A 22966-nucleotide genomic window follows, 5' to 3' on the forward strand; every position below is an offset into this window, starting at 1 on the left:
CATTATGTACGTGGACTGTGTATGTGTTGAAACATCTGTTTCTGTGGAACTGTTTCCCTGTCTTGTGTGGAGTCGTTTATTATTGTTGTTGATGCTGTTTTAATTTAGTATTTGTAACTGCAGTTTGACGGAGTCCAGGAAAAAGTTCCCCACGGGGACAATGAAAGTATATCTTATTTTATCTTGACATACACATGGTGCGTCTGTGGCCCTTCGATTTAAGTGTGATTTCGGTTTTTCCAAAAAATGGCCACTACGAATAGCTATGCCTCGTGAATCACGACACAGTGTTGTTAATTTTGCAGGCCTTAAAACGCAAAGAATCTTCAGTTCAGGATATTGTTTCACATTTACGAGGATCACCTAAATGCAACTCAAATGTTTACATTCTGAGGATCCCTGAACGCACCAGCAGTGACCCCTGTTACATGTCTGTAGCCGTTACCGCCTCCTGTTCGTCACTAGATCTGAAAAGACCCGGATAGCTGACCTGCATGCACACAAACAGAGCCGCCATCTTGTTTACGCCGTTTAAATCCCTCCTGCTAGCAGCCAGCAGCTAGCAGCTAGCCCGGTTACCTCCTTCATAACAGCGTTACATCACTTTGGGTCGTGTCCCACCTGGGAAACCTGCGGCCTAGAGGAGATAGCGCTGAGTTACTCACTGTGTGAGACGACACACTGAAGCTGACTAACCACCAGAGAGAGAGATCTGCAGTGACTTTGCACATTTAGTTTGTTTTTCTGCTGTGAAGAGGCGACTGGTTTCATCTGTACCCTGTGAGTACAACAAGCTGTTACCTCGACGTTTAGCTGCTGTAACGTATAATGAAGATAGGTGTGTTAGACTGTATTGTTTAAGAGTAAACAGATGAAACCACTGCGCAACATGAGTCTGTCTGTCCACAGAGGAGATGTCCGGTAGCTCGGGCTTTGGGCCTAGCTGACTGTGGAAAGCCGTTTGAGCATTTACTCCATATCCTTCATATCAGACATCAGTGTCCTCCACTAGTTCTGTCTTTGTCAGCACTAGTTGGACATTTTGTCTTACTGGTTGAACAAAAACTCTCACTAGTCACTGTTTTTCAGCAACTAGTGCTACTTTTATCCAACTAGTCCCAACAGATCCTTACTAATGAGACTGTGCACCACACTAGTAGACCAAAGCCCGACTAGTCAGCTTTGTGACTCACTAGTGGACCTCTGGACACAACTAGTAACACTGACAGTCTCACTAGTTAACTAGTAACACTGACAGTCTCACTAGTTAACTAGTAACACTGATAGTCTCACTAGTTAACTAGTAATGCTGACAGTCTCACTAGTTAACTAGTAACACTGATAGTCTCACTAGTTAACTAGTAACACTGATAGTCTCACTAGTTAACTAGTAACACTGATAGTCTCACTAGTTAACTAGTAACACTGACAGTCTCACTAGTTAACTAGTAACACTGATAGTCTCACTAGTTAACTAGTAACACTGAGTCTCACTAGTTAACTAGTAACACTGATAGTCTCACTAGTTAACTAGTAATACTGATAGTCTCACTAGTTAACTAGTAACACTGATAGTCTCACTAGTTAACTAGTAACACTGAGTCTCACTAGTTAACTAGTAACACTGATAGTCTCACTAGTTAACTAGTAACACTGATAGTCTCACTAGTTAACTAGTAACACTGAGTCTCACTAGTTAACTAGTAATGCTGACAGTCTCACTAGTTAACTAGTAACACTGATAGTCTCACTAGTTAACTAGTAACACTGATAGTCTCACTAGTTAACTAGTAACACTGACAGTCTCACTAGTTAACTAGTAACACTGATAGTCTCACTAGTTAACTAGTAACACTGAGTCTCACTAGTTAACTAGTAACACTGATAGTCTCACTAGTTAACTAGTAACACTGACAGTCTCACTAGTTAACTAGTAACACTGATAGTCTCACTAGTTAACTAGTAACACTGATAGTCTCACTAGTTAACTAGTAACACTGACAGTCTCACTAGTTAACTAGTAATGCTGACAGTCTCACTAGTTAACTAGTAACACTGATAGTCTCACTAGTTAACTAGTAACACTGATAGTCTCACTAGTTAACTAGTAACACTGATAGTCTCACTAGTTAACTAGTAACACTGACAGTCTCACTAGTTAACTAGTAACACTGATAGTCTCACTAGTTAACTAGTAACACTGAGTCTCACTAGTTAACTAGTAACACTGACAGTCTCACTAGTTAACTAGTAACACTGACAGTCTCACTAGTTAACTAGTAACACTGATAGTCTCACTAGTTAACTAGTAATGCTGACAGTCTCACTAGTTAACTAGTAACACTGATAGTCTCACTAGTTAACTAGTAACACTGATAGTCTCACTAGTTAACTAGTAATGCTGACAGTCTCACTAGTTAACTAGTAACACTGATAGTCTCACTAGTTAACTAGTAACACTGATAGTCTCACTAGTTAACTAGTAATGCTGACAGTCTCACTAGTTAACTAGTAACACTGATAGTCTCACTAGTTAACTAGTAAGCTGCAAAAGATTTGACTTGTTAACTAGTAAAGCACATATTCACCTCACTAGTTAACTAGTGACCTACAATTTCCTGCACAAGTTGAGTAGTGAAGGCCAAAATGCTCACTAGTTAACATGTCAAAGCTTTTGCAGCTTACTAGTTAACTTGTGCAGGAAATTGTAGGTCACTAGTTAACTAGTGAGGTGAATATGTCCTTTACTAGTTAATATGTCAAAGCTCTTGCAGCTTACTAGTTAACTAGTGAGACTATCAGTGTTACTAGTTAACTAGTGAGACTATCAGTGTTACTAGTTAACTAGTGAGACTATCAGTGTTACTAGTTAACTAGTGAGACTATCAGTGTTACTAGTTAACTAGTGAGACTGTCAGCATTACTAGTTAACTAGTGAGACTATCAGTGTTACTAGTTAACTAGTGAGACTGTCAGCATTACTAGTTAACTAGTGAGACTATCAGTGTTACTAGTTGTGTCCAGAGGTCCACTAGTGAGTCAAAAAGCTGACTAGTCGGGCTTTGGTCCTACTAGTGTGCTGCACAGTCTCACTAGTAAGGCTTCTGGTGGAACTAGTTGGATAAAAGTAGCACTAGTTGCTGTAAAACAGTGACTAGTAAGAGTTTTTGTTCAACTAGTAAGACAAAATGTCCAACTAGTGCTGACAAAGACAGAACTAGTGGAGGACACTGATGTCTGATATGAAGGATATGGAGTAAATGCTCAAACGGCTTTCCATAGCTAACAGCTGCTTATTTATATATATAACCCAGTTAGCTAACATTGTTTATTTTGCACGTGTTACTATTGTTATACAGCAGGAGGTACTTGGCCGTGATAGCACAACCAATCAGTCCATTTCAGGTGTTTTAAAGAAGAGTTTCTACTGTAGTAGTAGTGGCGATGACCTGCTAATGCTAACAGTGACGGTGAAGTTACGAAATGTTGTTAATGGCCTCTCCTGTTTGCTAACTACTAGTCTCGTTAGCCCGGCGGCTAGTTGTTAGCCTCCCCCCCCCAACAGCACACCGTGTTCATTTCATTTATTGTTTCTATTTTCAGGATTTTGAGCCAAAAGAAGAGTTATGTCGTGTCCTTGCACCTCGGCTGCCAGGTTGTTCCTAAACACTGCACACAGAGGTGAGAAAACACACATGGTAACCAGCTGTGCTAAAAGCTGCATGGCATTGTGCTACTTGTTTGTGAAATAGGTCTCCAGCTAACCCAGACTCCTGTTTGTTTGTTTGTTTGTTTGTCAGTCATGTAATGTCAACAACAGGTGTGCTGCAGACTTTCATAGAGTTGTACAGTTGTGACTTAGCTACTAGAGTAATTACACATAAAAACACAAAGTAGTGTTATGTTGCAATAGCTATTGCAGACTTGTTACATCAACTAGAGTCAGTCTCACTTACATAGACACAACATGTACAGCAGCTACAGCACATAATGGACTTATTGACCCTGTTCATGAACTGTTGAACATACTGTACTGCATATTACAGTATGTTCAACCGGCTGAACAACAGACAGGCTTATGGTGCCTTTTTCAACTTTCACTGCCTCTAATGATGCATGTAAGCCTGCAACTAACAATTATTTTCATTATCAATTAATTTGTGGATTATTTTTTTGTGGATTAAAAATACATTTATTTGTATTTAAAGTGCAAAACAATTATGAAACTGGCCCTCACAATTTATCAGAGACCAAGGTGACATCTTCAGATGTTTTGTTTTGTGTCCTGCCAACAGTCCGCAACCCAAAGCTTCGCCGTTTACTATCATATATGACAAAGATAATAGGTAAATCATCTCATTGAAGAAGATGGACCCAGAAAATGTTGTTACTCTTGCTTCCAAAATCGGTGAAATGATTAATCGATTATTAAAATACTTACAGATTTAATTGCTGTTGATTGACCAATGGATTAATCAACTACCTGTTATGAAATCATTATTATTATTTTGCTATTTACTTGTTGCCTAATTATTTTTCAGGGGAAAACTTGTTGTATAAGTAAACAAAACAATTTAAGAAACATGATCATTGTCATTCATTTGACATGTATGTTATCAAACCATAATGTTGTTAGGAATCAAAAGGGATGTTGCTGTTGTGTTTACAGGATTGTCCTGCTACCGGATCCAGTTGTTTTCTTTGAGTCGCCAGGGGTCTCGGGAAACTCATTTGCCTCCCCGGGTACGGGTGAGGTCGTTTTCAGAGACCGCTGTCTGCTATGCCGCTAAAGATGGGACAACAAAGGACAGTGGAAGTGATGGTGGAAAGGTAATCTCTTGGATGATAAATCTAATTTGTAACTCTATTCCATGGTAGTATTACACAGTACTTTGTACATGGAAGAGACAGTAGTATAATTGAATATGTGCTGACGCATTCGTTTATACACAGAAAAGCATCAGTGAGGGGAAGAGACTCTCTGGCTCTGGAGGATCAGGCAAGGGGGGAAGCCAGCTACGCTGCCCTAAATGTGGTGATCCCTGCACACATGTAGAGACCTTTGTATGTGAGTAAACGTCTTAATATTCAACAACCAGATTTACCGAGACAAATGATCTGATGTTCGTTTTAGGTGCAAAGTGCATGTGGAAACTTTGAATCAAGATGAGTAGGTGTAAAGGAATATGGCATTGAGGTAATTGGGGGGAACGCATCTGTCACAGATGTTTTGTTGAGTTCACATACAAAAGTACTCACTAAAAGAACAAAAGAAAATGTAGAAGACAGATTACGAGAGAGATTCTGTCTCCAGAATATGTTAAAAAAACTGCATCATACAGTGAATATCTGGCATTATTAGTGCTAGAAGAAATGTGCAACATGGATGAGGAGGAGAAAAACAAACCCAGAGGAGATGGTTTGTGCATTGACTGAATAAAAAAAGAAATGGAGGGAAAGTATGGTGCCCCAGCAGATGGAGAAATTATCATTTTTATCCATGATTATGTTTTAAAATGTTTTTATTAAACAAACTTTCACATTTTTCTGTGGTACAAACTGTAGTGGTGGACTAAAATAACTATAAACACACAGCACATAAATAGTACACCACTAACAAACACCGTAAGTACTTTCCTGGCACAGTTTGTCAAAATAAAGACCTGCAAGTAAACACAGGGATTGTTTAATTGTTTAATGAGCATTTTCTGCAACATAGCACACCAATTGTATGAGTTTATAAGCTGCGGCTTGCTTCAACTAAGAAGTGTTGTTTGGATTGTTAGACGCTGGTGTAGGAAACTTCCTCTCAAACAATCAGATGAAGGATAATTTGTGGCAGGGCTGCGTCTACCACTGTCCATATGACTGCTCAAACACTCACCATGAGTCCCCCTCCTAGGATATAACGTCACCCTCCACCTTTTTAATTTTAACTCCCTATTACTTATTAATTACTTTCTTTTGCATTGTCTGGAAGTTAACGGGGTTTGTGGCGTTCCATTCAGATGCTGTTGCTGTTATAGTACGTCTTATTTTCTTGTAGCCCACAGAGAGACGAGGTGGAAGTTTGTTTAATACTTCTAAAAAGTTAATATTTACACAGAATACTGTCAACTGACAGACAAAATGGACATTATTATATAGTGAAACTACAATCCTTTGTGTCTATCTGCTAATGCACAGAAAATATCTGGTTTGTCTCTAGTTTTGTTTTTCACCTCTGTGATGCATACTAGCAGCAATGTGTTGTCATCTCACTGTAATTAAGTAGCAGTGACTGCAGCTTGGTCATAGACTGCTAGCTGTCACATTGAAGTGCATTATAAAGAGAGAATTCATTCGAATATGTTAAATGATACCAGAGGTAATGCTAGGCGGCATGTGCACCAGCAATTTGTTTTCCACACTTATCCTGTTGCATCATATAGATGAATCAGCAAGTTTCCCTGTAAGTCAGGACCAGCAGGAGACAGTTTGTGGCCATTTCTCCATTTCAGCACTGAGCAACCCGTTTCATTCTAAACAGAGTTATTTTCAGTTTACTGATCTGCAACCTTGAAAATGTGTAAACTGTAAAGGAAGCTCAAATGTTTCTTTCAACCGGGTTGGTAAATATTAAATGTGTTGTGCGTTGTTCTTTCGTAGCATCAACACGATTTGTCAAATGTGAGAAATGCCATCACTTCTTCGTGGTTCTGTCTGAAACGGACTCTAAGAAGGGGCTAAACAAAGAGCCAGAATCTGCTGCGGAGGCAGTGAAACTGGCATTTGCACAGAAACCTCCCCCTCCTCCTAAGAAGGTGAGAAATTGAAGCAGGAAGTCAAAATATGCCTTTAAATCACCCTCCCTGAAATGTTGCACATCCTGTTGTAATAGTCTATTATACTTGTATACTGTTCTTAAGTATAAATCCCTTTTTTTCCCCCAGATATATGCTTACCTCGACAAATACGTTGTTGGCCAGTCCTATGCAAAGAAGGTGTTAGCAGTTGCAGTGTACAATCACTACAAGCGCATCTACAACAACATCCCTGCTACAAGTCGACAGCAGGTGGAGGTGGAAAAACAGCCCTCTCTAACACCTCGTGGTCAGTATTACTGTTATTGATTTATTCTGATGCTTATTGCTCCCCTCTAGTTTTGCATTAGAAAACACTATTTCTAATTTTTTAGATTCATTTTACACATTTATGTACATATATTAATTTGGTTTCCACTGATCACTTGCATTAATCAATTCACTGTTGCTTTTCCACCTGTAAACCAGACCGTCATAGTAGTCTGATAGTTGGTACGTAGTACATAAGAAAGCAAATGAAAGTTTTGAAAAACTAGAATATTTTCTTGTCAGAGCTTAAAAGCTCCAAAGATAAAGAAAACTGGTTCTTTTGCCAATCAAGTGCCTTTGACAAAAGGTCCATGTTTTGTATCTGTTGTTTTTGGACAAATTCAGTTTTGCTCAAATATGTAGTGCTGAGCTTTGACCTAGTTTTGGGCTCAGTTTTAGTTTTCTTTCCATACTGGACAGCAGAGACAGACAGGAAATGTGGAGAGAGAGTGTGGGGAATGGTATGCAACAGGACCTGTAGTTTAATATTGAAGAATTACTGTATATGCTGGCATTTGGGTTTTGAATCTGATTCTGGGATTGATCAAATACTTGTTTTTAAAACTCCATTTTAAAATTATACTTAAATATGGTACTATAATATATCTAAAAACGAGTCTGTTTTAATTAAGCTCCTGATGAAGTCAACACATAGGAGATGCAATCATACAAGATTACAGTAGTAATCGTTAATAATAACTATTTGTTGACATGCAAATGCTGAAGCAAATTCACTTCAGTTGTTCAAGTTTGTCACATTGACGTAATAAAATATAGGGCAAAGTGTTGCATAATCGAGAGCCATTTAGTCATATAAAGTCTACACAAGTAACTGATAAGAGGTTGCAGACTTTCAATTATAACTTGTCTTGAATCATAATCTGTATTTGGCATTTGTTCAATATTTATCACACCCAACTGTATAAACGTGTTTGCGCGACTGGTAATGATTAATGATAATATTGATTTGAGTACTTTCATCCTCTTCCTGTAGAGCTAGAGATGAGAAGACGAGAGGATGAGTACAGGTTCACAAGTAAGTGATTGGTCCTCCTTACTGTTGTCTTTATCAGAGGCCACTTAAAAAATCACAACACTCAAAACAGCATTTTCTGTCTTTATTTTCATGAGTTGCACAAATGCCAAAATGTACAGAGCGCTCAGAGCTTTCTTCTGCCTTTTCCAGGTAGATATTTCTATTAACCTATTTATAGTCATGCTCAACCTAAAGAATCAGATTATAAAATGATTAATCAATACACCAGATGATGCCGTTGATATTATTTGAGCTCCAGTTCTGGAGCAGTGACTACCAATTTACCATGAGTACAAATTAGCTACAGAAACTGCAGCAATAAGATTACGCTTGTTAATCTTTGACTGACCGGACAATAAGATAAGGTAACCCAGTGACCCACATTCACATCTGTACTTTTGCTATTTTCAGTCCAGCTCTCCTCCACACTGGCACAGACTAGGGCAAGCATATTTATAGCCTGCACAAGGAAATGTTTCTATGCATAGTTCAATACATACACCATCAATGAACGACCTGTTTAAATTGTGCAGCAGTTCAAATAGAAAAGCAGTTGCGCCTTTTATAGTGATTAGTGAAATATAGTTTCTAGAGAAGTTCTTACTTTTCAGTCACAAAGCTAACCTCTGTGGCTTTTCTTGTTGTTGCAGAGCTGCTGCAGATTGCGGGGATCAGTCCTCATGGAAATGCTCTGGGGGCATCCATGCAGCAGCAGGCGAGCCAGCAGGCACCTCAGGAGAAGAGGGGCGGGGAGGTCCTGGACTCCACACACACTGACATTAAACTGGAGAAGAGTAACATCATACTTCTTGGTCCAACTGGCTCAGGTTAGTGTTGTGTCAACATTGTCCTAAATTGTAATATTGCACAGTGACACTGGATCATTAAAGGACCAGTGTGTAACAATTAGGGCGATCTATTTGTGGAAATGGAATGTAATATTACTAAGTATATTTTCTTTAGTGTATAATCACCTGAAAATAAGAATCACGTTATCGTTACCTCAGAATGAGCCGTTTATATCTACATTTATATCTTCACGGAGCCGGCCGCTATGTTTCTACAGTAGCCCAAAACGGACAAACCAAACACTGGCTCTAGATAGGGCCATTCACATTTTCATGTTTTCGCATCGGCCACCGTAGTTCTCATACACGCTTGGCACGCAGTAGAAATTTCATTCGGTTGCAATCTGCAACCTCACCGCTAGATGCCGCCAAGTCCTACACACTGCACCTTTTTAAAGGTGCTAAATTTGATATCCAGAGCATTAATATAGAATCAAACAACTATTTGCTAAGTAAAGATATAGAGGCGTAATGCCTATCTGAGCAGAGAATGAAGTTGCTCTCCCTGCGTGTGTGTTGTAATCCGAGCTTCTTCTCGCTTTGTTCACATAGCCAGGCGACCATGCGTGCTTTAAGTGCATTTCAGCATGCCCATCTGGCTAGCTCACGGCCACCGCTCTGCACTACTCTCGTATGGCGGTTAACGTTACAGCTGGCTGATAACGCCGGCCCAACCGACGGTAAACACCCTTCGGTTCCCCCTCAGGTAAACACTGTTATCTCGGTCAGCATTTTCGCTGTTGTTTGCACTATTAGCATCGTAAGCTCGCCGTTGCCATGTTGAGAGCCGTCGATAGGCAATAGAAATGCTCCCAATTTAGTATCTTTTTAAGATTTACACTGCTAAATATCCAGTTTATTTGTAAATATGAAAAGAAATTGTCATGATTTTTCAAATTTTTCACAGGAAAAACATTGTTGGCACAGACACTGGCACGTTGTCTGGATGTTCCCTTTGCAATATGCGATTGCACAACACTAACTCAAGCTGGATACGTGGGAGAAGACATCGAGTCAGTGATTGCCAAACTGCTGCAGGATGCCAACTATTCAACGGAAAAAGCACAGCAAGGTGGGCAGAGGGACTGACTTTTACAGCAGTGTAGTTTCCCAAGTTAAAATCATACCATATGTTTTTTTTGTTCAACACAAGAATCAAAACTAACAGTAACAGTATATAACACAAAACATTCACTCATTGAGTATTTGCATATATCTCACATTTTTATATGGGTATTCTGAAATTGGCACTGACACAGTACTGATGATTAAAATCTAAATCAATGATTTTGTTAGAATTATTAAAAAGATGGCGCTGACAAGACATGAACAAGGCAGATGTAAATATAATGCACAAATCCAGAGTTTAAGACCAGCAGCAAACTAATTCAAGTCAGTATGAACATCATGACGCAGTGACAACAAGACCACTATCCTCCATTAGCCAACAACATACAGTATAAGACAGTAGGATTACCTGTTTGATAGAGGCAAACTATTTTTTATCACCCTATTATATGTTACTGAAACTGTAGTCCCGTTATGTTAATAGAACTAGGCCCTTACATTTGTTACACGATATTATGCTACTCATATAATGATAATATAATAGCATAATATTGCAAGTGCACCCTTTAACCGCCTTTGCGGTGTTCACTGCAGTGTGCTCTCTAATATATACCAAGATAATTTTGCGAACAAAAAAATGCTTGTTTTTACTCATGTAATATAAACTCTATAAAAGAGTGCCATAACAGCCTCGTCGAAAAAGTGAGACTTTACCCTTGTAAAGATTAAATTGTTTACTTTCATATCAATGACTGCACAATTCAGCTACATCCTTTTTAAAAGTGCACATTTATATCACATTTCTAATTTCCATTCCTTACATGGGTAAGGAATGTGTTATTGACTTGACGTAGTTGGACATGCTAGCAGGAAGAGGAAGGAAGCAGGAAGATGTAAAAAAAAAAAAACATCAGTGTGATTATACAAGGGTGACTCATCGCTGCCCTGTCGTGTTGAGACTCGTAGAGTGTTTTCTTCACATTTTTAAACCTTTTTAACATGATTAGTGTAAGCTGATATCTGAAGTAAACATTGTATATATGTGTGCACAAACAGGGACTGTCTCGTGTAATTGCGAGAAGTGAAACCGAAGCTCTCTTGACTCTGTTCTTGTATTTCATGTGCAGGTATTGTGTTCCTGGACGAGGTGGATAAAATCGGCAGTGTGCCCGGAATCCATCAGCTGAGAGATGTAGGAGGAGAGGGAGTTCAGCAGGTCAGTATTCAACCGGAGTTGCACTGAATAAAACTTTAATGTTTGTTTATAGACATTAAAATTAGAATAAAATCATGAGAAGGTTTGGAAGCAGATTTCACTTATTTACTGTAACTGGTTTCCTGTTTCTTTGTCCTTGTCCTATATTGTTCGACCTAAACTTGTGTTATTGATGTTTATTTCCTTTTCCTCTCTGACAGGGGTTGCTTAAACTCTTGGAGGGCACAATCGTCAATGTTCCTGAGAAAAACTCCAGGAAACTGAGAGGAGAAACGGTGCAGGTAGATACAACAAATATTCTGTTTGTTGCATCCGGTGCATTCAACGGACTCGACAGAATCATCAGCAGAAGAAAGAATGAAAAGGTAATTTAACACGGCTCATATGTATCGACGTTCAGCCAACACTCCTGTTTGTCATCATTCCTGCCTCTAATTTGATCCTCATGTTTCTTTAGTATTTGGGTTTTGGAACTCCCTCCAACATGGGGAAAGGGCGCCGTGCAGCGGCCGCCGCAGACTCGGCTAATACCAGCGGTGATTCGGACACACTGGCAGAGATCGAGGAGAAGGACAGGCTGCTGAAGCACGTCGAGGCCAGGGACCTGATTGAGTTTGGAATGATCCCAGAGTTTGTTGGCCGTCTCCCTGTGGTCGTTCCTCTGCACAGCCTGGATGAAGAAACGCTAGTCCGAATCTTGACTGAACCACGCAACGCCGTGGTGCCCCAGTACCAGGCTCTGTTCAGCATGGACAAAGTAAGGGCTCTCATACAGTGGGTACTACAGTGCAGTGTTCAGATAGGAAGCAGCACTGTGTTAAACAAACTCAGTGGTCTCATTAATTTGAATAACACCACTGTGTTTGCTCAGTGGGAGTTCCAACGAGGGGGCTCCGGCTCGCAACGCATTGCAGCGTCATCTAGTCAAATACCTACACGTGCACATTCCTGTTGGGTTACTTTGTATTTCTACTGATACATCGTTTATTGTCACTCGTACCTGAACCGCAGCCCCTTTTTCTTGTATCAGATCTACAAGAAAAGAAAGTGTTTGTAAGAAATGTATCTCACAGAAGTCTACTTGTTAATACCTGAATGACTGGATGTTTAGAATTGAAATTAATCTGCAATGTGTTTTGTTTCAGTGTGAACTCAATGTGACTCCGGATGCCTTGAATGCCATAGCCAGGATGGCTCTGGAGAGAAAGACTGGAGCTCGTGGGCTCAGATCCATCATGGTATGTGATTTTTGCCAACGGTATCAAACTTAAAAAATGTTTGTGATGTTGATGAAACACAATAATTAAACTTGTCCTCATTTTTAATAGGAAAAGCTCCTTCTAGAGCCCATGTTTGAGGTGCCACACTCTGACATCATGGCGGTGGAGCTGAACAAAGACATTGTCCAAGGAAAATCATTACCCAGATATATCAGGTCGGTATCTCTCCACTCACAGGACAGGACTACATGTGTGTCACGTTAGAGATCAGAATCCTTAAAGGGATACAGTGGAAACCGCTTATAGTGATCCCGTCTGTCCGGATCAAATTGATCACTATAAGCGGATGATTATTAAAACCGAATCTTTGTTGTTGGCATAATTTCTCATGCAGATTACCATCTAACTGACATTTGTATATTTATGACACAAATACAAAGCAATGAAACGGACAGCTTCGCAATTTACTGGCTCGCTTCTCCTGCCTTTTTCCCTCACCAAGGTTGAGGCATTGTCGTCTTTGGCCGGCTCTGCAGCGCGAGCGTGCATGCAGATGAAAGGCGCCCCTTTGCCGGGGCTCCTCGCCCGCTCACCCGGTAGCGGCATGGAGGGAGACGGGCGCCGGTATGCATGTGTGCCGCAGAGCCGGTTGAGGATCGGAAAAAGTTTCACTTTGGGGGCATTACGTGACCAGGGATTATCAATCCACTTTGCCCGTGCGCATTCGCTTTTTCACTCAGAGATGACTTTCTTTTTCCCGTCATGATATCAATGTGCACGCAGCATCAGATACCTGCGGTATCCAGCCGGAGAGCAGACGGTCCGCGAGGCAAAGTAAAGGAGTAAAAAAACAAAAATTAAATTAACGTTAGTCTAGCATAGTTATAAAAATGTTTTTCCCATATGTTGTTATGTATGAAAAGGCCCAAAATTAACACCAAGCGGACTACTTGTTTACTATAAGCAAATTATTTAAACAACATTTGCATAGGAATAATTCTGTCCCAAGCTTTTTGATCCATATAAGTGATTGATCACTGTAACCTCGATCAATGTAAGCGGTTTCCACTGTGGTCCGGGTGTTGTGAGGTGGGGTTGTATGAGGTACTTATCCATAGTAGGTGTATCACTTACAGTAGATGACGGTTGGTGTGCCCCCAGCATCAAGAAACAGACATGAACAGCGGCACCGGAGCAAACCAATACAGTGCTGTGGACGGGGACAGCAGGAAAAAGTATTTTAGCCACCTAAAAGAAAGGCCCACCTAAACAAATTGATATCAGTTTAATTGTAAGCTATTTTTAAACTGTTTTCTGACGGAGAACTAATATTGAAATGTATCTACACTGTTTTTATCATCTGAGCCTGCTGGCTTTGGAGAGAGCATAGATAAGTTTCACCTTCAGGTCAGTTCCCCACTAAAGCCCTGTCTGACGGCAAGATAAAGTGGTGAAAATATTCTAAATATAGTGCACATTTACTGTAAGTAATACACTTACTATGGATAAATACCTCATACAACTCCACTTCAAAACACCCGAACTATCCCTTTAAGCTCAGCTCACTGAGTCTCCAATGTTGTGTAGTTTGAAACGTGAACTGGAGTTTCCATTTGACTTTCAGAGCTCCAGCCAAGGAGTCGGCAGAAGAGGAATACGACTCGGGCGTCGAGGAGGAGAACTGGCCTCGGCAGGCGGACGCTGCTAACAACTGAACCACACGTCACTCGTTTCACCTAAAGACAGTCGAATCATTAGATCACTATGAACCTTTGGACACCAACTGTGGGTTTTACCGTAACCCCTGACAAACAAGCTGTGGACACACTGTAGTAGAGGTAATGAAGGCTGGTGGTTTACACTGAACAGTGTTTTCATGACGAACAAGTTAAGAGAGCGTAACAACCTTTTGGTCCTGTGCATCAGATGTTAATTCTCTAGCGGTGCACTCGCAGGTTGGACCTTTATAAAATATTTCAATCTCTGGGGATTGTTAAAATTTTTATCTATATAAAGATAATGCAATTTTATTCACGAAAAAAAGGATTTGTAGCTAGTTTATTTGTTTTCTCTTTTTTTGGTGATGGGCTGTAATGGCAAGGGAAGCAAAATGGAAATGATGGGATCATACTGTACACTTGAAAAGAAGTGGTGCTGAGAAAGTGTAGATGTGATGCAACCATGTCAAGTTATGCCTTATATCGTAAGGGCAGAATATTCCATGAGCACATCAATATTTTGATGTTTTCTTCTTTACCACCATTGTAATAATGGTGTTCACAGTAAAACTGGTACGCTGCTCAGGTAGCATTTCTAAACAGTTTGTATGACATGACATCTAATTAGGAGAGAACACATTGTGAAGTGTAATGCACCAGCATACTAAACAGAGCAGGTGAGAACTAATGGTGACCTTTTAAACAGCCAGAATGGTTATTTTTCAGTGTTTTGCTTCCTCTTGTAGCCCACCGTTTAGGGAATGTATCTGTTTACTTACAGACCTCTTTATCACAGGACTGGATCAGACGGCTGTCTCTCAAAGCAGGATTAGCAGTTAGCCAGGTAACTTTGAAGTGTTAATCTCCACGTTTTGTTTTTGTAGTAGATAGATACTGTATACTCCAAGATACAATACATTCAAGCTTTATTGTCCTGATTCAAATCATAATCGGAGAGATAATCTCCTTCACAGTTGGCTGGATGCCGCTCTAAACCTGCTTTGTCAGACACCCCTCAGAACAGCGCAGGTATTTTTTATTTTCTTTGTGCGTACCCCAGCGTTGGAAACTCACCTCACCGTTAGTGATGTAGTATCCTGTTACTAAATGGTATCTCAATACACACGTCTGTAATCAAGCCTAAATGCTCTCTGACTGAACAGAACCCACGCTGTTGTACTCTTTAAAAATGCTGTTTGTGCTTTAACATGAGATTAAACTAGATCTGTTCTCCCTTTTGCTTTTAAGTTTCCTTTTCTTTCACTTTAAAAACTGCTAAAAAAGCTTTTTTGTTTTCAGAGGTCTGTTACAGAACCTGTAACCTCCCCCAGTTTGTGAATCTTAAATTTATTGTGATTGTCTAAAACATATAAATAAAATGTAAATCTCTGTACAGAATTTTAATTGTTCTTTACCTTTTAAACTTGTCTGCAGAAATTAATTTGTTTACCAAAGTCAGCGTGTCAAAATGTGTCTCAGATATTCTCAACACAACAAATGAATAAATGTGACAGACATCCACACTGCCATGCTGTCACCTTTATTTAATCGGCTAATCTCTGGAAAGTATTGTGCTGTTCTTTGTTTCTCAATACCTCAGCATTCCCTAATCCCCTTTCAAATCCAGATTGAAATTACCAAGTCTGAAACGTGGCTTTGAATATAGATGAAAAATTAGAAAAGACTGAGTAAAAAATTATAATATATTTTACTTTGTTAATGTATTTATAGTAAAACACAAAATAATTAGAAATATATTAATTCTGAGTGCAATTTTTAAATATTTGAGTAATACTCTAGTATATATTTATATGTTTAAATACTCCCATTATTTGTACCGTACATGTGCAGGTAGCATTACATCAGGTGTGTGGAGTAGTATTAGTAAACATCTCCTCATATGATGTCAGAGGCTTAGTGATGAAGAGGCTTATCACGTCCATCATCTTAGTCATTTACTCCAAACATCCGTCAATGCTTCAGAGGGCTGTGGACCTAAGACAAAATACCCAAAGTAAGTATCAATACAATTAAAATGAAGGTCTGGTTCGATAACTTAAAACTCAGGAAGTCTTTGTGTTTCTTCCTCTGCAGGTTATTTGTTGGTGAGAATGAACACTCTGGAGGATGTCCCATTTCAGACCCTACTGGGTCCACTGGAGGAGGAAATGCAGCTTGTGACGGCTCCAGACATCTCGATACCAGACTGCCATCGGATACTACGAGACACTGAGGTCACACAGTAGTAATAACAGTAGTCATACGACAGTGTAAAAATCCTGAATTCAACATTTTACTTGAGTAAAAGTACAAACATTTTAGCAACAAGTATATTTAAAGTAACAAATGTAAAAGTACTCATTATGCAGAATGTCACATTTCAGAATAATATATATCACTGGATTATAATTACCGATGCATCACTAATGTTACAGCTGGTAAAGGTGGAGCTCATTTCAACAACTTTATATACTGCTGGGTAGCTTAATATATAATAATAAATATTAGTTAATTATATATTAATAATCTAAATCTGTAAATTAAATAGTAACTAATATTGTCAAATAAATGTAGTGGAATAAAAAGTACAATATTGGTTTCCAAAATGTAGAGTAGAAGTATAGTAGCAGAAAATGGATATACTCAAGTAAAGTACAAGTATCTCAAAGTTTTACTTGAGTACCATACTTGAGTAAATGTACTTAGTTATATTCCACCACTGGATTTTTCTTATGACATTTCTGTTCAAGACCTGATTATAATTTCTTCTCCTAGTTATTCATCAGTTAAACTGTTGGGAGAATGTAGTACATGGGTCCAATAGGCCCAATTTCATAAAGAAATGTATTTGTAAAAATACAATTCCTGTTTGAGTGCAACTATTATGCACAACAACATTTGATTTGTCACAGCCCAGAAAGAAAAAAACAATATCACCATATATTTAACATCCAAGTTGATTATTTTGATGTCATACTGAAGGATCTTTTGTGCATTTTCTCATGCATTTAATTATTGATATTACCCTCATAGCTGTGTTTTGATAAAATACATTATATTGGCATGTGACAGAGGGAAAAGCACATGTGTAAATAATAAATGAATGCTGGCTGAATTGCATTTAGCTGCTTCAGTTTCAGGGTCCTCATGTTGTACATGCTGGCTCACAGTCATGGCTTACTGGGACACTTGAATATAACAGAGCCATTATGAATGTTACCAGTGACATCTGTGCTTTCCTACTATGACAAGTTTTCCCAACTTTGTTTATTAGTTTTCACATAAGAAAAACATTTTGTATACAAAAGTAGAGGAAAACAATTTTACTTTTTTTTTTGTCAAGGAAACAAACAGACAAACAAAATCAAGTAGCCTATAATAAGATAATCCCCATGGGAAAATAATAAACAGACAAAAAAAATCTAACAATAATAGAGGTTTGTGTGCGTGAGTGGTTTAGAGTAAACAAATTATATTGCAAATGATGAAAACAAACAACACTACTATCTCACAACTGGCCAAACACTGCTAAAATGATCCTTAGGTCCACAAGTCAAAAAGTCTGTTGCTGAAAACCTGTTTATGTTTGTTTTTACTGCAGTACGGATTCAACCTGGAGAGATGGATCTTAACTGGGAAGCATCCAGTCTGTCAGGCCCCGTCCTGCCCCCCCTACTGGTTGATGTTCAGCAGCCCTCAGAAGAAGAGCCACAGGTCCAATCGCAGGAGCAGCGACCTGTGGGCCTCGAGCCCCCGGCCCCGCAGTCACAGCCTGAACTCTGTCAACCATCGCACCGTCAAGTTCCACATATCTGACTCTGAGGATGAAGATGGTTACCATGAGGATAATGAAGCTGAAGCCTCCTCCACTGAAGATGCACGTCGCTCTATCAAGAGCAGAGAGCGACCCCGGAGCGCTGCACCCAAAGACCTACTCTCCAGAGTAAAAGACCAGCACTTTGGTCCTTCCAAACCTCCCTCGCCTCTGAGCCTCAGAAGCCACAGGGGCTCTTTACCTTCTCTCCAAGACTGCAGACAACCTCTGCGAGCGGTGGAGCAGCACAGGCCACAGCCAACCAGCCCCCTCCACCACGGGCAGAAGAACAGCAAAAAGAGGCAGCGTACACTGGGCCCTGTGGGCAGGAAGATCTCCCAGAACACCCCACCTGCTCCCTCTCCACCCAGGCAGCAGAAGCAACGACCCTCCTCTGCAGGGCCCGTTGTCAAAAACAGCAGACAGAAGGTTCTTTCTTTCTATAAGTGTCCGAGAAAAATATGTATTATTTCTTTTCTTATTATTTCTTTTTCATAACCCACTATTTTTTGATCTGCTCCTCCCTTGTCATCAGGCCCTGAGGACCGGTGGCTCTCGTGGGGTTTTCTTTGACTCAGCAGCAGAGTTGTTGTCAGCACTCAGCCAGGAAGAGAGGGATCTACTTGAAACCGTCACAGAGAGGGGCTACCCTTTACGTACAGCCATTCTGGCTCTTCAGAAGACAGGCTATCACAGCCCAGAGAAGGTAGGCACCACTTTGTGTTCAGATGTACAATAGCTGCAGGCTTGATAATTGTAAAATGAAAACTAACACATTACAATAAACCGTCAAACCTGCATTTTTGGGGGGGGGGTTTGTAACTGAAACAAGTTGGCAGAGAAATACACCAACAAAAAAGATCCTTACTTACACTTATACATGGGCTCACTACTGATCTGTCAAGCACCAATATTTAAAGGAACAGTGTGTAACATTTAAGGGGATCTATTGGCAGAAATGGAATATAATATTAATAAGTATGTTTCTTAAAGGTCTCATATTATGCTCATTTCCAGGTTCAAAGATGTATTTTAATGTTGCACTAGAACATGTTTACATGCTGCAATGTTCAAAAAACCCTTCATTCTTCTCACAGTGTCTCTCTCACTCAGCCTGCATTTAGCCTCTGTCTAAGAAATCCTGATTTACAGCCTGTCTCCTCCCACTCTGCTCTGATTGGTCAGCGTTTCTGTCAATCAAACGTCCTCAACACAGCGTCACTCTCTCCCCGCCTCTCCCCACCCCTCCACCCCTGCCCCCGGAGAAGCTCTGGCTAACGGAGAAAGAGGAGCTAAAAATAGAGTTTATAAAGTTTATAAACCAGAAACTTCACTCAGCGCACGTTACCGGAGGAATCTGATCAGAAATCGGCGACAAATGATGAACATCTGCGGTCCAGATTCAAGGTTTTCCTGACGGTTTCTCTCAGGTAAATAATACTATTTATATCTCTGTTAGTTAGCTCAGTGTTTACCTCATGCATCAACTCTGTAAACCGTAAACATACACTCTGTTTTACGTTTGTCTTTACAGGTCCATCTGTGAGAAATGACCGACAGAATCATCCCAGAGGAGAACAGATAGCTGAGAGCAGATAGCTGAGAGCAGATAGCTGAGAGCAGACAGCTGAGAGCAGATAGCTGAGAGCAGATGGGAGATACAGAGCTAACCGCTGTGTTTACACACTGTCTCATGCTACCGCTATGAGACGGTGTGTAAACACAGCGACCATCAGGGTGGAAAATAGAAGATGTGAAACAGTAGTCAGTTCATTATTTCTGGTAAAAGACACCTGATAAATGTATGGAAGATCAGAGTAATGGTATATTAATAAAAATAAAGTTTGACTGTGAAACAGAAATGTGTTGTGTTGCTTACAGTCACTATTTACTACCTGTACTCTGCTACATGCATGACATCAAATATATATGATATATAAATATCATCTGTTTAAACAGTGTAATTACATAAAGCCTTTGTGAAAGAACATGTTATATTTAGATGATGGGAGTACATGAAGCCTGTTCTGCTGGTTCTTGCAGACTAACAGTAGGAGCTACTTTGCTCAAGTTCGGTTGAGGAGGAGAGACAGTGACGCGCTGTGGGGCGGGGTCAGCTACTGAAGGTTCTGCTCTGGTTCGACCAGGAAACCCTTACATGGCTTGCATTTCTCTAATGACGTCAGAAGAGAAGGAAAAAAAGCAAAGTGATTTTCTACACCCATTTCCGGACAAACGGAGCAGGAGAAAAAGAGAGAGGATGGTCTTTTATGATACTATGGTGACCTGTAGACACACTGGGGACAGATATTGATGTTTAAAAGACATGGAAAAGTGCATTTTGCATAATAGGTGACCTTTAAGTATATAATCAACTCATAATAAGAATCGTTGTGTTTTCATTACCTTAGAATGAGCCGTTCATATCTACATAGGGAGCGGGAAATACCCCAGGAAGAGCGCCAGGCCAAATTTTCATAATGGCCAAACGACAGTACTACAACTTCCGTGTCCGTCTCATGATGCCATTGGGCCCAAAAATACTTTTTCCCATAGACTTACATTGGGAAAGAGACATCCATAAATTAGAGGATAATTTTTTTTAGGTAAATCAACTCCCCAGTATGAACACTTGAATAACCCTTATTTAGATCATCAGGTCCTAAAAGTTGTAAAATGCACTAGTAGCAGAATCCAGAGTTATTTCCCTTCCTCTGTTCATGTGAATGAGACCCAGACAGAGGCTGGAGCGAAGGCTGGGAGGAGGAGTTAAAGGAAACGCTACTGCGCCTGCTCTATGGGCCCAAAGGATGCGGAAGATCGCCGGATGATCCGCGTACTCGGCAGTCGAGTCATTTTGGCTTCAAGCCCAACTGAGCAACTCTCATAGGAACAAACGGGAGCCCGCCTCCGATGCTGTATCCAGGTCTCTTTATACATCCACGGGAGCTGGTCCTCTCCACAGAGTCCGCCATGTTGCACCGACATGGTTCTACAGTAGCCCAATAAGGACAAACCAAACTCGTTAACTCTTCCTGCTTGGGCCGGAGTCGATAACATTACTCGCTCCTGTCGCCGCCACTCTCTCGCTCTTGTTTCACCACTCACTTCCCATGTACACACACACACACACACTCTAAGCACTGCTGGTGCTCCCAATGGCTCTGAAGAGGGCTATTCGGGTTTCACGTCGGCCACCGTAGCTCTCCAACATGCCTGGCACAAAGGAGAGGCTTCAGTTGGTTGCTATCTCATCACCTCACCGCTAGATACCGTCAGATCCTACACACTGTTCCTTTAAGCATTTTTAAATATCAAACCCTATAAACAAGACATTTCTTTACATTTACCTGTAAATCTAACTTGTGCTACTTGTTCTTTATCAAAACCCAGCATGCCATTCTCAATTATTTGTCCTTTTATCAACAGATCCTAAAATACCTGGTAGCCAGTGACCGTCTGTGTGAGCTGGGTTATGATGAAGCTCAGGTGGAGGAGGCCTTGGAGATGTTTCAGAACTGTGAGAGCAAGGTGATTCCCGCCAAACGGTTAAAAAACAACAACACCACAGCCATGTTTTAATGTGTATTGTTACTTACTTTAAATTCTATTTCAGGCTGCTGAGTTCCTGCGCCTTCTGACTCAGTTTAATGAGATGGGCTTCCAGCAAAGTGCAATCAAAGAAGTGCTGCTTGTTCATGAAAATCACCGTGAGAGGGCCCTTGAAGAGCTCATGACACGCATGGCTTAAACAGAACATCTTCCCATTTCTAGCCTGCATGGAGAGTGGATTATTTTCTACAATACCGTATGTGAAATGTACTAGTATACATACAGTATGTACTATGATACATTATGTGGTCAAAATATAATACTTAACAGATACTGCCTTCTGACTTGGACTCAAAGTAAAACTTGTACAACTCAACCATACGGGCTAGAATGAAAACATCCAGGTACTCTTAGAACAGTAGAAAGATCATAAGTAGGTATCATAAATGTTTATTTACAGCTTGGTTTTAAAAAAAAAAAAGCACTCTGATGAGCAAATCTAGCGGTCATCCCAGCATCCCAAAATCTTTTATCCCTATATAATCTCAATAATGATATATATCTCAATATAGCATGTTTTTTGGTAATTCAATTAAATAAATAGTCTATACTCTATATGAAATAACCTAATGGTAAAGCTTATTTTTGTATACTCCTGTGTGAATAAAATACTTGACAAATGAAAAGTACTTTTTCTCATTTTAAGAACTTGAGTTCAAAATGAACATAACTGTTTTAAGTGAAATTATAGAGAATAAATAAATACATATAGGTCTAGCATATATCAGGATAGAAATGATATAGGAAAATATATACGATAGACATTTTTATATCATTTAGACAACACATATCGGTATATTGCCCAGCCCTACATTAACTTGCCAGAAAAATACATTCAGCAGAGAAAACTGAAATAAAGACTTATGAAAACAGGATCAACAGAGACTTGAAATGTTCACACAGATTGAAATATTTACTTTTATTTTAATAAAAATGTGATAGGGAAGCACATTCCAGATTTCAAAATGAAGGAGGACAAAATACTAGCATTTCACTAGTTTAATTGGCTCAATTGGCTGAGACAATTAAACAAGCTGCTAGTAAGTGAAAGTGAAATACTAGTATTTTGTCCTCCTTGATTTTTAAATCTGGGATGTGCTGCCATATCACATTTTTATGCTTATTGGACTTCGGGTCTAGCACTCCACCGTGAACCCCATTACCAAAACATGAGTTACTCTATTTGTAAGAAGTTTACATTATACTCCACTATAGTCCACTATAAGAAAACTACAGTCCTGACTTCACATTCGATTTAGAAGCCTTCAAGCTTTCTCACCATCTTCTCATGATTTACTGCTCGAATAAAAATAATCTGGTTT

At 39.8% G+C, this 22966-nt stretch overlaps 2 protein-coding genes across 3 annotated transcripts; both read left to right on the top strand.

The window, feature by feature from the left end:
- The first annotated feature begins 468 nt into the window (after window positions 1-468).
- Window positions 469-15616, top strand: clpxb (caseinolytic mitochondrial matrix peptidase chaperone subunit Xb). Of its 2 annotated transcripts, XM_074632660.1 has the most exons (15): window positions 469-780; window positions 3604-3681; window positions 4670-4830; window positions 4954-5068; window positions 6649-6803; window positions 6933-7092; window positions 8107-8148; window positions 8799-8975; window positions 9904-10068; window positions 11192-11280; window positions 11481-11645; window positions 11738-12037; window positions 12426-12518; window positions 12609-12715; window positions 14125-15616. In XM_074632660.1, exons 2-15 carry the CDS (start codon window positions 3627-3629, stop codon window positions 14213-14215), a joined length of 1875 nt encoding a protein of 624 aa, XP_074488761.1. In that variant the 5' UTR covers window positions 469-780; window positions 3604-3626; the 3' UTR covers window positions 14216-15616. The 2 variants fall into 2 exon arrangements, with proteins under 2 accessions (XP_074488761.1, XP_074488763.1); XM_074632662.1 differs by lacking the exon at window positions 8107-8148 and having other exon boundaries at window positions 482-780.
- A 146-nt stretch (window positions 15617-15762) lies between these two features.
- LOC141766126 (uncharacterized) lies at window positions 15763-22094 on the top strand. The gene is made up of 6 exons (XM_074632687.1): window positions 15763-16232; window positions 16313-16452; window positions 17820-18461; window positions 18568-18738; window positions 21462-21563; window positions 21649-22094. Exons 1-6 carry the CDS (start codon window positions 16139-16141, stop codon window positions 21781-21783), a joined length of 1284 nt encoding a protein of 427 aa, XP_074488788.1. The 5' UTR covers window positions 15763-16138; the 3' UTR covers window positions 21784-22094.
- Window positions 22095-22966: the final 872 nt, after the last annotated feature.

The sequence above is a fragment of the Sebastes fasciatus genome, chromosome 4, assembly GCF_043250625.1.
Source record: "Sebastes fasciatus isolate fSebFas1 chromosome 4, fSebFas1.pri, whole genome shotgun sequence".
Taxonomy (NCBI): Eukaryota; Metazoa; Chordata; class Actinopteri; order Perciformes; family Sebastidae; genus Sebastes; species Sebastes fasciatus.

Coding starts and splice junctions, on each gene's coding strand:
- clpxb (XM_074632660.1), top strand. CDS start 3,627: ATGTCGTGTCCTTGCACCTCGGCTGCCAGGTTGTTCCTAAACACTGCA. Junction 6,804..6,932: donor CTCCCCCTCCTCCTAAGAAG/GTGAGAAATTGA, acceptor TTTTTCCCCCAG/ATATATGCTTACCTCGACAA. Junction 10,069..11,191: donor AACGGAAAAAGCACAGCAAG/GTGGGCAGAGGG, acceptor TTTCATGTGCAG/GTATTGTGTTCCTGGACGAG.
- LOC141766126 (XM_074632687.1), top strand. CDS start 16,139: ATGAAGAGGCTTATCACGTCCATCATCTTAGTCATTTACTCCAAACAT. Junction 18,739..21,461: donor GCTATCACAGCCCAGAGAAG/GTAGGCACCACT, acceptor TTTTATCAACAG/ATCCTAAAATACCTGGTAGC. Junction 21,564..21,648: donor TTCAGAACTGTGAGAGCAAG/GTGATTCCCGCC, acceptor ATTCTATTTCAG/GCTGCTGAGTTCCTGCGCCT.